This window comes from Lithobates pipiens, unplaced genomic scaffold (assembly GCF_037356315.1).
Source record: "Lithobates pipiens isolate NorthernLeopardFrog02 unplaced genomic scaffold, aLitPip1_a1.2 Scaffold_18, whole genome shotgun sequence".
Lineage (NCBI taxonomy): Eukaryota > Metazoa > Chordata > Amphibia > Anura > Ranidae > Lithobates > Lithobates pipiens.
Window position 1 is genome coordinate 554,723,845 of NW_027507758.1, and position 12,414 is coordinate 554,736,258.

General features: G+C 42.3%; 1 protein-coding gene across 2 annotated transcripts in view; it reads left to right on the forward strand.

The window, feature by feature from the left end:
- The window catches only part of LOC143988958 (adhesion G protein-coupled receptor F5-like), a 285,381-nt gene that overhangs the window by 194,369 nt on the left and 78,598 nt on the right, over window positions 1-12,414 (forward strand). For both annotated transcript variants that reach the window (XM_077488916.1, XM_077488915.1), the window contains exon 3: window positions 1,852-1,930. In XM_077488916.1, the coding sequence (XP_077345042.1) occupies window positions 1,852-1,930 (79 nt within the window). The remainder of the gene's footprint in view (window positions 1-1,851; window positions 1,931-12,414) is intronic.

The window sequence follows — 12,414 nt, forward strand, 5'->3', positions numbered from 1 at the left end:
GAAAGTCCGACAACAATTGTCCGATCGAGCATACACACAGTTGGATTTTCCACCAACAGCTTGACATCCAACATTTCCCATCAGAAAATCCGATCCTGTGTATGGGGCTTAAGACTTGTGTTATCTCCCATGTTTTACTTCTTTGTGCCCCAGAGCAGTCCCGGCATCTAACTGTAAATGATGGTGTTTAGAGGGCAGCGAATAGAAATTATTGTACAACAGAGAGTATTAAAATACCTAAAACACAAGTTTCTTCCTATGGATGATAAAAGTAATATAAGATAAAACTACTAATTGCACACACTGATGAACCCCCCCCCCCCCTCAAAAAAAAAGAAATACTAAGAAAGCTGTGATTAATGAAATAAGTTATTTTTGATTTATACTGACCAAACTTTTGGTCTTAAAATCCTAGCACTGTAAAATCTGTACTGAAAAAACACAAATGCATTACTCTTTAAAGATATCTATAGCTAAGGAGAAATGATTTTTAATTATGTTCTAACAAGACAGTTTTATAATTTTCTTTTCAAGATCAACTCTGTCCAAAACCAATATTTCATTGTGTGTGGGCAATGACAAGGTGAATCACATTCTGGCTTTCTTTACTATCTGATTGGATAAGTTTGGCTTAGACAGTTTTGTACAATTTGTTTTCTGCACATTGTATATTGGCACCTAAAGAAGAATGTCAAGTATGGAATTTTTTACATAGTTACATTGGTCCAACTTTGAGCAATGTAACTATGCATATACCGTGCCCGTGGGATCACTTTAGAAGCTGAAAATCTCTGTAGTAGGCACATCTAATCCAGTAACCTTCACTAGCTTCTGTGTCCTGTGCCGAGTGCCCTCCCTGCTGCATTGTGAACACAGGCCACTTCTCATGGGCACCATTCAGAAAATGCTTTGCATCATCTCAATCAATGCAAAGCTTTCTCTGATTGGACAAGGTGAGGTGGGGCGGTGATGCCACCCGGCAGCTAATGGAGATCACTGTAGTAGACACCGCTCTTCCAGTGATTTCCAGCTTGTAAAGGGTTTCCGCATATCTGGAATTCAGCTTTAAATTGGAACTCAATGCCTGTTTAGGATTTTTGAACCCCTATGTATAACTTTTTTCCTACAGTCTTCAGGCCAGTGATGTCCTTCCCCTTCTTTGCCAGCAGTGGTAGACATTCCGTTCTCCTAGACTAAATGGTGGCCAAGTAACTTTGCATGACCACTAACTACTCAGTCCTGGAGTAGTATTGGCCAAGGCTCTGTGCTGATGCGGGGGGGGGGGGGGGCGTGTTCACTATAGCATAGTACACCATTCAACCTAGTGTTCTGCTTTGAATGTTATATCATGGAATACATTTGCTTGGTACATGGAATTGTCAATGACCTAGTATTATTGGTGTTATTGTTGGCATTAGAGTAATTTCCATTTTGATAATAGTTTTAGTCTTGGAATTATGAATTTGAGAGTTTTTACGATTTTGAGAGAAGTATGATTTTTAGGTATAGGGTTACACTAAGAGTACAGGTTAGGGGTTTGATTAAGTAAAAGTAAAATCACTAGAGTACACCATTGCACCTTAAAAAAGCATGTTTATTACTTACCTTGCTAGTAAGTGGTGAGACGATGGGCACTGCTGGTATCCAGCACTTCCTGTGTGTCAGATGTTAGATGAGTGCTGAGGTACCTCCTGCCATGCGCTACATCACTCCTGTGTCCTGTAATGTGTAACCAATTAAAGCATAGATATCACTGGTCCCTTTTGCCTCACCGATTAATGGATCTAGAGGTACCAGTGAAACCAAACACACATCCTACCTTTATATAATATATACTATGTTTTCCTTTAGGGGCATCAGGACCATGGACTGGAGTCTGACACAATACAGCACAGAAGTTTATCTAGGCACAGACGAGATGTTTCTAATGGTAATACAAATCATTGTTATAATAATTATAAATAGTACTGTCTCGCATATTACTGAACCAGTTTGTCACTTTAATGATGATCGCCCTTTATTGAAAAACATTAAAGGGAACCCGTCATAAGATATACTGTATGTGGGGGCTGAATTCTGGAAATGTGTAGACTAATAACTCATTATTAAAGCCAGGGTTATGCAAGACAAAATCGACCTGTTGTCTATGTGCAGTATTTCAATATTGATAATTTTACATGTTTGTATAATGTGGTGTCATCTAGATCAGCCTTTCTTAACCAGGGTTCCTCCAGAGGTTTCCAGGGATTCCTTGAGAATTGGGCAATGCCTGCCTCTCAGATAAGTAACCACTGACACCAATGATCGTTTTAACTAGCTATAAGGTGGGATTATTCCCAATGCCAACAAACATAAGGAGCATCCTTCCGAGTGATCCTCACACTAATGTACTGTGAGCTGTAGATATAGCAGTTATCCATAGGCTTTTTAATTACAATTTATAATTTGGCTTTATAATTATCAATAGGAATTCCCTGAGCCTGGAACGTTATTTTGAAGGTTCCATCATGTTACACATGTTGAGAAAGGCTGGTCTAGACAGACTAAAATAATGGGGAGAATCCTTTTAGGTGCTCATGTATTGTAGGATAATGTATTAGCAGTGCAGAATTATCCTGTAATCAGAGTGCTCATGGAGTGCAGTTTAGTGCAATAGCTCTTGTCATGGTATTTTATACACAATGGAAGATAGGGAGAACTGCTGACATTTCTCTTGATGTATTTGTTTATCATTCGGTCAACAAATCAATGGGCTGCACATTATATTTACCATATCATGTCCTATGTCTCTACCCAGCTCCTCAGGGGTTGAACACATTCCAATTCAGACCAAAAAGTCCAGCACAGAGAAGTCTTAATACAAATATACCTCTTTATTCCACATACTCCATCATCTTAAATAAATAGAAGGTAAGTAGTACAGCATGTGAATTATCAGATACCAGCATGGTTGTACTACCTACTGCCGATTGAGGATGATAGAGTATAGGAAACAAAAACATTATTTGCATGTAAAGCCAAAATGTTTCTTTATAATTTTAGGCTATGATTAGAACCTCTATTGCAGGGATATGCAATTAGCGGACCTCCAGCTGTTGCAAAACTACAAGTCCCAACATGCCTCTGCCTCTGGGTGTCATGCGTGTGGCTGTCAGAGTCTTGCTATGCCTCATGGGAATTGTAGTTCTGAAACAGATGGAGGTCCGCTAATTGCATATCCTGGCTCTATTGGGTGTTTTTTTTTTACTATTTTCTTATTGAGGAAATTCACTCTCACTATTTGTATTGAGAGACCATTGTTTCTGGTACAAAAGATACCAGAGAAAGGTTACAAAAGGAAATCTAATATGTCACTGGAACACAAGGAACGGAGAAATCTTTCAGTGGGGAACAACTGTCTAAAGCTATCGATTCCCCTATGCACACTAAACAAGACAGACAAATCTCCGTGGATGGACAAATCTCTGACTGCCAGCTGTTGTATTTTGACAGGCTGTCGAAATACATAAACCGTGACTGCAGCCAGATGGCTGCAGTCACTGTTCGACCAACTTTTTTCTAACAATCTCCTTTGAGTTCTCAATCTAAGCTTATTGAGCCGGGTGGTTTTGTCAGGGACAACCATGGCTCAAACTGCGTCTGAGTTACAGGAATTGGCCAAAATTCTAACCATGTGTGGCCAGTTTTAGAGAGGGTTTTACTCTTGATTGCTGAGATCTCTTGATGTGTCTCTGGACAAGAAGTGAAGGGAAATTTCCTCATTGGTACACAGACAGGTTTCTTAAGCATTGCGTATTCTATCCAAAAAAAGATTTGGCTTTATTTATACATTAAATTCTGACTTTGATTACCATCCTTGGGCAACAAGGGTAATGGGTGTTTAAAACCCATATACTTCAGTTGAAGCAAAGGATATTTATTTTTAAATCTTGTATTAATTGACATAATAATTTAATATTACATTCAAGTTTTTGTTTGTTTTGTTTTTTATGAGTCTTTGTGAGTACCAGCAGCTTGGTGCGATACAGTTGCCCATCATATGTGCCTATTGTGGATTGGTGTGCATTTTACAGTGAGACCCAGTGGTTTGGAAATAGTAGGGGGTGCATTTGGATGGTGTTTAAAAAAAAAAGCACGGTGTCCTCCTTTCTCCCCAGTAGACTTTTCTGTGTTCATCAAGGTTTGTGTTGCATGCATCGCTTGGACAATGGCATTCATTTCAGTTGCTCCCAGTGGGAGTTCACACAGTGAGTCAGGCAAAGTTTCCATATGGACAGCTTATGTAAATGTTGTTATATATTTCAAATTTCAACCTATCCTCTAATGTTCGTGCGTATGCATGTGGGCGAGGGCTGCAGTGAACCCAGAGATGAGGGTGGGGCCTGGAACCAGGGAAAACATTAACCACTATTTTGCATAGCTGAAATTCAGGGACATTCAGAAGAAGTGCATTTCTAACAAAGCAGATTTGGCAATGCACAGCCATATATACAGTCTACTGTAAGAATGCTACAGAGAATGAAGAGTCACCCAGGAAGTACGATATACCCTCTTTTTCATTTAACATGCAAACATATCCCTGTATGACATTTAAGATTCTTCTAGAAAAATGATCATGGCATTTAAAGCTAATAAAGTCGTCCTTTTCTGTGGCTGCATGAATCTACTCACAATTAAACATTACAAGCTGAAAATTTAATTAGTGGTTTAGCCGCAAAACAAATATTAGCTGAGGAAATTGACACAGCGTACAATCTAAGTATTTCAAATTAATAACATGAGATTATTATAGGGCAAAGCAGCACAGACAGCAAAGCTCAGCTGCAAAGGGCCGTCACTTAGACTTATGTCTGCTGGTCAGGCCACCAATGGATGGATTTTGATTGGTTGCTGTAGGTAACAGACAGATCTACATATGTTGTTTTATGAGTTTGCTGTAGGTGTTTCTGTTTGCTCCCACAATACAAAAAAACATACTGCTAGGTACAGTGCCAGATCCAGATGAAGGTAGTGTGTACACTTGTGTGAGAGCGATAGTAGGGACTTGTGATTGTCAGCTCCTGGGAAGGGACTGATATTAATTGTGCTATATAGTCTGGGGGGGGGGGGGTTATTAAAATTGGAGCATGCAAAATCTGGTGCAGCTCTACATAGCAACCGATCAGCTTCCGGGTTTTATTGTCAAGGCTTAATTGAACAAGCTGAAGTTAGAAGCTGATGGACTACCCTGTACAGCTGTACCAGATTCTGAGTGCTCCAGTTTTAGTAAATCTCCCCCACTGCGTAATTCGTAATTCTGTATATCAACAACAGGTATATAATCTTATATATATATTTATATAGAGTAGAGCTGAGCTGCACAATTAATCGTCAAGAATCGTTATCGCAATCTTGACTAAAGTGTTTCACAATTCTTTCTATGCAAGCCACAGCCCTCAAAAGAAAGGAAGAGAAAAACCAAGAGTCAAACCTTTCTTTATCAGTTGAACATAAGTATAAAGGTTGTAACAATTTGTCAATGGAATAGACTTTGTGTGTAAGTGAAAAAAGTTTAACCAATTAAACACAAAACCCTTTTCTGACATTTTGTTGGTTTCAAGTTAAAATCATTTATTTATTTTTTGCTAGAAAATGACTTAGAACCCCCAAGCATTATATATATATTTTTTAGTAGACACCATAGAGAATAAAATGGGGGTTGTTGCAATATTTTATGTCACACTGTATTTGCATAGCGGTCTTTCAAATGCATTTTTTTTTAAATTACTTTAATGAATAAAAAAAGAAAAACTATTTTTGTATAATGTGAAAGATTTTACGTTGCAAGAATTGTGAGAAAATCGTGATCTTCTTATTCTAAGCAAAACATTTGTGATTCTCATTTTGGCCAGAATCGTGCAGCCCTAATATATAGTATATAAGGGTGTTACTACATTCATGACAGACCATGTATCTGCTTTGGGGGCTGGAGCTTGTGTGATTTACAGTATATGGAGGTAGCAGTAGTGTTTAACAAATGCATTTGAACAAAATGAATGCATACATAGCTTCAATATTCTTTGTCTTCCCACCCTCCTCTCTCTCTCCCTCTCTCATTTTACCTCCTCCTCTCTCTTTCTTTTTTTCCTCTCTTCTCCATCTCCTCTCTCTCCCACCCTTTCTCTCTCTCTGTCTCTCCTCCCCCATCTTCCCCTTTTCTCCCCCCCATACCCTCTCTTCCTCTTATTCCCTTTCCTCTCTCTTTTCCCCTCCCCTCTCTATCTCTCCCCCCCCCCTTCCTCTTTCTCTGCCTCCCCTTCTCTCTCTTTCTCCCCCCCCCCCCCCCTTTTTATCTCTGTCTCTCTCCCTCTGCCTTACCTCTCTCTCCCTGTCTCTTCTTTTCTCCCTGCCACTTTTTCTCAGCCTCTTCTCTCTTTACCCTCCCTCACTCTCTTCTATCCCCCTCCTCTGTCTATCCCCCCTTCCCCCTTTCTTTCCTCCCTACCTCTCTATTTCTGCCCACTACTTCTCTTGTTGCCTAACCCGCCCTTCTCTCTCCTCAACCCACTTCCCCCTCTATCTCTCTTCCTCTCTCTCCCCCTCTCTCTCACTCCCTCTCCACCCTCCCCCCCACTTTCCATTGTCTCTTCCTCTCCCTCACCCCCCTATCTTCCTCTTCCTGTTTCTTATCCCTCCTCTCTCTATCCCCAAAATTTATATTTACCCCCCCCCCCCCCACTATCCCCGTCTTGCTCTCACTTTCCCAACTCCCCTTCCTCCTCTCTTCCATTTCTTTCCACCACCCCCCATTCCATCTTCCCCTCTCTTATCCCCCCTCTCTTCCTCTCCCCACTCTCACCTCCCCCTTCCTCTCCCCCCTCTCTTATCCTCCCTCTCTTATCCCCCCTTTCTTTCTCTCCCCCTCTCTTCCTCTCCCCCTCTCTTATCCCCCCTCTCTTCCTCTCCCCCTCTAACCTCCCCTCTCTTACTCTCCCCCCTCTCTTATCCTCCCTCTCATACCCCCCCTCTCTTATCCCGCCCTCTCTTCCTCTCCCCCTCTCTTATCCCCCCCTTCCTCTCCCCCTTCTCTTCCTCTCCCCACTCTCTTCCCCCTCTTACTCCCCTCTCCCCCTCTCTTCCTCTCCCCCTCTCTTTCCCACCCTCTCTTCTTCTCCCCCCTTCTCGCCCCCTGTCTCCATCTTGCGCTCACTTTCCCCACCCTCCCTCTCTCTCAGTATTTTTTATGCTGTATAAGGCAATGCTTTTTCGACAACAGAAACTCAGTACTTATATGATACACAGTGGGGCGTTCGGCTAGATTAATTATGAATTAAATAATGGATAAGTGAACACATAGATCATCTGACATAAAGCTAGGTATGTTGAATCACCAAATGTGAACTATGAGGTTTGTTAATAAGAAAAGAAGAACAAATTAAAAGATTGAGCAATGTGAATTGCTACTGCTGATTTATTTTTCTGTCATGGCCCTGGGGCTCTTGTGCCTGATCTGACACAAGCATGTAGCCAGTGGAGTATGAAAGAAGAGACAGTTGCAATCACGTGCAAGGGAATTAAAAAAAACATATATGTACATACATGTGATTGGATAAATGATGAGAATGTAGCTTCACCTTATTTACTAAGCTATTTAGTAAATGGACACCCATTAAAGTGTTTGTAATCCCTAACCATAAACTTCTTATTTGCTGTCTTTTGTTTTGTAATATCTGTTCAAGTGCAAAACATGCTTGATGGTCCTGCCATAATTCTTATAAGATGATATCTTCCTGTGCTGTCTGCCTGGCATAGATACAGTCTGTTTGAACCCTAGGACAGGAGGTGAGTTAGTGGATGGATTAGGTGAAAAGGAAAAAAAAAGAAAGCTAATGCAGCCATCACATCTAAGGTCTGGTAAGCTGCAGTATATTATTACAATGTTGTCTTAGCTTTAGACACACTAAACTCATCCCACAATATGAAAACAATATTTTACTGAACAGAAGGGGCTTTATGTATAATGTGCATGTATATATATATATATACATTGAGCAAAATTATAAACACAACACTTTTGTGTTTGCCCCTATTTATCATGAGCTGAACGCAAAGATCTACAACTTTTTCTATGTACACAAAAGGCTTATTTCTCTCAAATATTGTTCACAAATCTGTCTAAATCTGTGTTAGTGAGCACTTCTCCTTTGCCGAGATAATCCATCCACCTCACAAGTGTGGCATATAAAGATGCTGATTAGACAGCATGATTATTGCACAGGTGTGCTTTAGGCTGGCCACAATAAAAGGCCACTCTAATATGTTTTACTGTATTGGGGGGTCCGAAACCACCATTTGCCTCTTGCAGTGCAGCACATCTCCTTCACATAGAGTTGATTAGGTTGTTGATTTTGGCCTGTTGCATGTGGGTCCATTTCTCTTCAATGGCTGTGCGAAGTTGCTGGATATTGGCAGAGACTGGAACACGCTGTCGTATACGGCGATCCAGAGCATCCCAAACATGCTCAATGCGTGACATGTCCGGAGAGTATGCTGTCAATGCAAGAACTGGGATGTTTTCAGCTTCCAGGAATTGTGTACAGATCCTTGCAACATGGGGCCGTGCATTATCATGCTGCAACATGAGGTGATGGTCGTGGATGAATGGCACAACAATGAACAATGGGCCTCAGGATCTCGTCACTGTATCTCTGTGCATTCCAAATGGCATCAATAAAATGCACCCGTCTTTGTTGTCCATAGCATTCGTCTGCGAATAAAATAACCCCACCGCCACCATGGGCCACTCGATTCACAACATTGACATCAACAAACTGCTCACCCACACGACACCATACATGCTGTCTGCCATCTGCCCTGTAGAGTGCCAGATGCTATCGATTGTGAGCATTTGCCCACTCAAGTTGGTTACGACAACGAACTGCAGTCAGGTCGAGACCCCGATGACAATGACGAGCATGCAGATGAGCTTTCTTGAGATGGTTTCTGACAGTTTGTGCAGAAATTCTTTGGTTATGCAAACCAATTGTTGTGGCAGCTGTCCGGATGGCTGGTCTCAGAAGATCTTGGAGGTGAAGATGCTGAATGTGGAGGTCCTGGGCTGGTGTGGTTACACGTGGTCTGCGGTTGTGAGGCCGGTTGGATGTACTGCCAAATTCTATGAAACACCTTTGAAGACGGCTTATGGTAGAGAAATGAACATTCAATTCAAGAGCAACAGCTCTGGTGGACATTCCTGAAGTCAGCATACCAATTGTACGTTCCCTCAAAACTTACGACATCTGTGGCATTGTGCTGTGTGATAAAACTGCACATTTTAGAGTGGCCTTTTATTGTGGCCAGCATAAGGCACACCTGTGCAATAATCATGCTGTCAAATCAGCATCTTGATATGCTACACCTGTGAGGTGGATGGATTATCTCGGCAAAAGAGAAGTGCTCACTAATGCAGGCCATACACGGTCGAATTTCGAACGAATTTTCTTTTCAAAATCAGAAAATTCGTTTTTTTTGTGATCCGATGATGCCACCATTGATTTTTGAAATTCGGCCGACCTAGCCTTCAATTTCACCTCATGTTGCTACAGAAACGAATTTTCTTGGCTGGGAATCTTCTTTTCTCTCCGTAAATTTTCTTTTATCTCCGTACATTTTCTTTTATCTCCGTACATTTTCTTTTCTTATTACGTTTCTCGCACGATTCTCCCATCATTGATTAGAAAATCGTTTGTTTTTCTAAAAATTTCCAACATGTCCGATTCCTCAAATTTTATTTCTGAACGAAAATCGGCTGTTGCTGCAGCCCACTAATGGTGCAAAATTCATACGAAATTCTTAGATACGATTTTCTAAAGAAAATTCTTTCGAAATTCGAACCGTGTATGGCCGGCATTAGGCTGGGTTTACACTGGTACGACAAATGCTCTGACATTGGAAGCTCATGTCGCATGACGTGTGAAAATCAATGTTTCCCTATGGGAGCCATCTTGACTGGTCCAAAACAAGTCGGTCCGACTTCGAAAATGCTCCCTGCATTACTTTTTCCGACTTTGATCCTACTTCAGCCCAATGAATATCATTGAAGTCGGATCAAAGTCAGATCGTCGTCTTGCCTGATCTGACTTTGACAAATGCGACTTGTGCTCTGATGATCTTGAGGGGAAACTCCACGCCAAATTTGAAATAAAAAACTGGCATGGGTTCCCCCTCCAAAAGCCCTTCGGTCTGATATGGATTTTAAGGGGAACCCCCTACACCGACAAAGAGGAGAACCCCCCAAAACCCATACCTGACCCTTATCTGAGCACGCAGCCCGGTGAGTAAGGAAAGGGGGAGGGGATGAGCGCCCCCCCCCCGAGCCATACCTGGCCGCATACCCTCAACATGGGGGGTTGGTGCTTTTGGGCAGGGGGCGCACTGCGCCCCCCCCACCCTGAAGCACCTTGTCCCCATGTTGATGAGGACAAGGGCCTCTTCCTGACAACTCTGGCCGTTGGTTGTCTGGGTCTGCGGGCGGGAGGCTTATCGGAATCCGTGAGCCCCCTTTAATAAGAAGGGGGATCTAGATCCTGGCCCCCCGCCCTATGTGAATGAGCATGGGGTACATGGGGAAAAAAGTCTCAATAAAAAAAACACACTAGACCAGTTTTTAAAGTAACTTATTAGGCATCCCCGGGGGTCTCTTCCAACTTGGAGGGTCTCTTCCGACTTCTCCGCTCTCTCCGGCCTCTTCTCCCACTCTCTGGTGTCTTCTGCCGGGCTCCTCCGCTATCTTCTGCTTGTTTGCCCACTCTTTTGCTAGCGTTGGCCCGGTCTTCTCCATCATCTTCTTCCGATGTTGACACGACTCTCTCTACCGCTGTAATGACACGTGCGCAACGACTTATATAGGCATGGGGCGTGGTCACTGGGGGATGTCATCTGTGACCTCGCCCCTTTTGACACCACCGCCGCATCATGCCCCGGGGCGGTGACGTCATGAGGGATCAGTGGATGACATCACCCGGTGACCACGCCCCATGCCTATATAAGTCGTTGAGCACCACGCACACTGCATTAAATCGGGAGAGAGCGTCGTGTCAACATCGGAAAAAGATCGGGCCAACGCTAGCAATAGAGCAGGCAAAAGAGCAGAAGATAGCGGAGGAGCCTGGCAGAAGACACCAGAGAGTGGGGGAAGAACCGGAGACCGGGAGAAGAGGACGGAGAGCACGGAAAAGTCGAAAAGAGACCCCCCAAGTTGGAAGAGACCCCTGGAGCTGCCTAATAAATTATTATAAAAAACGGTCTAGTGTGTTTTTTTTAATTGACATTTTTCCCCCTCAGGTGAATGGATAGGGGTACAATGCACACCATATTCACATAGGGTGAAAAATTCACATTCACTTAACAATCAGTAAGTGTGAGGGTAAATTTAAAACGATTTCATATTTTAAGAAGACCGATAGGAATTCTTTCATACCGATGGGGAGTTGCCATCATAACTCCTGGTTGAAATCAATCCCAAAGAGCCAGTTTGTAAGAATGAGGAGGGATTGTTCAGATGTCAATGACTATAGGTTATAGGCGAACATCTTAAAGGGGAGATTGGAGGAGAAAGGTTATGACGTTGAGTCTATGGATAAAACCATAAAACAAATCGCTGAGGTTGACAGAGCTTTATTGTTGAAGGAGGGCTTGGATGGCAAGAGGGAGAAACCCTTCATCCCTTTTGTTACAACCTTTTCAACCCAGCATTATTCGATTAAAAAGATGCTGCGTAAACATTGGCACTTATTGGGTAACGTTAGAATTATTCGTACCTTCCTTCCAACCAATCCAGAGGCTATATTTAGGGGAGTTCCCTCCCTCAGGAATAGCATATAGCACCAAATGTGATAGATCCTCCAATTAAGAGAGTTTCTTTTTTCCAACAATTAACGGGATACCACCAATGCTGACGTTGTCAGATTTGCACATTGAATAAGAGCAAACAGAGGAAAACAGAGTCGTTCATTTCCATTAGTACCTTGAGAGAACATAAAATTGAGCCTTTTATAACATGCAGCTCCAAGGGCGTAGTATATCTTTTACAATGTCCGTGTGGGCTCCAATATATAGGCAGAACCAAGCGAGCTATGCAGATTCGCTTGGGAGAACATGTTACGAATACTAAGAACGGATACAAATTTCATTCTGTATCCAAGCATTATGCCTTGCATAATGATCATAATCCTAAGAATACTTTGTTCATAGGAATTGACAAGTTTAATGCACATTGGAGGGGCAGCTCCCTGGTGCGGGACTTGTTGATGTTAGAAATGATGTGGATACACAGAACGCGATGTTATACACTGCATGGCCCCAACGTGGACGTTGATGTAAATGCTTTTATAGATAATAGTTAGGCCTGTGTATTGTGAACCATTTCTGAGTTCC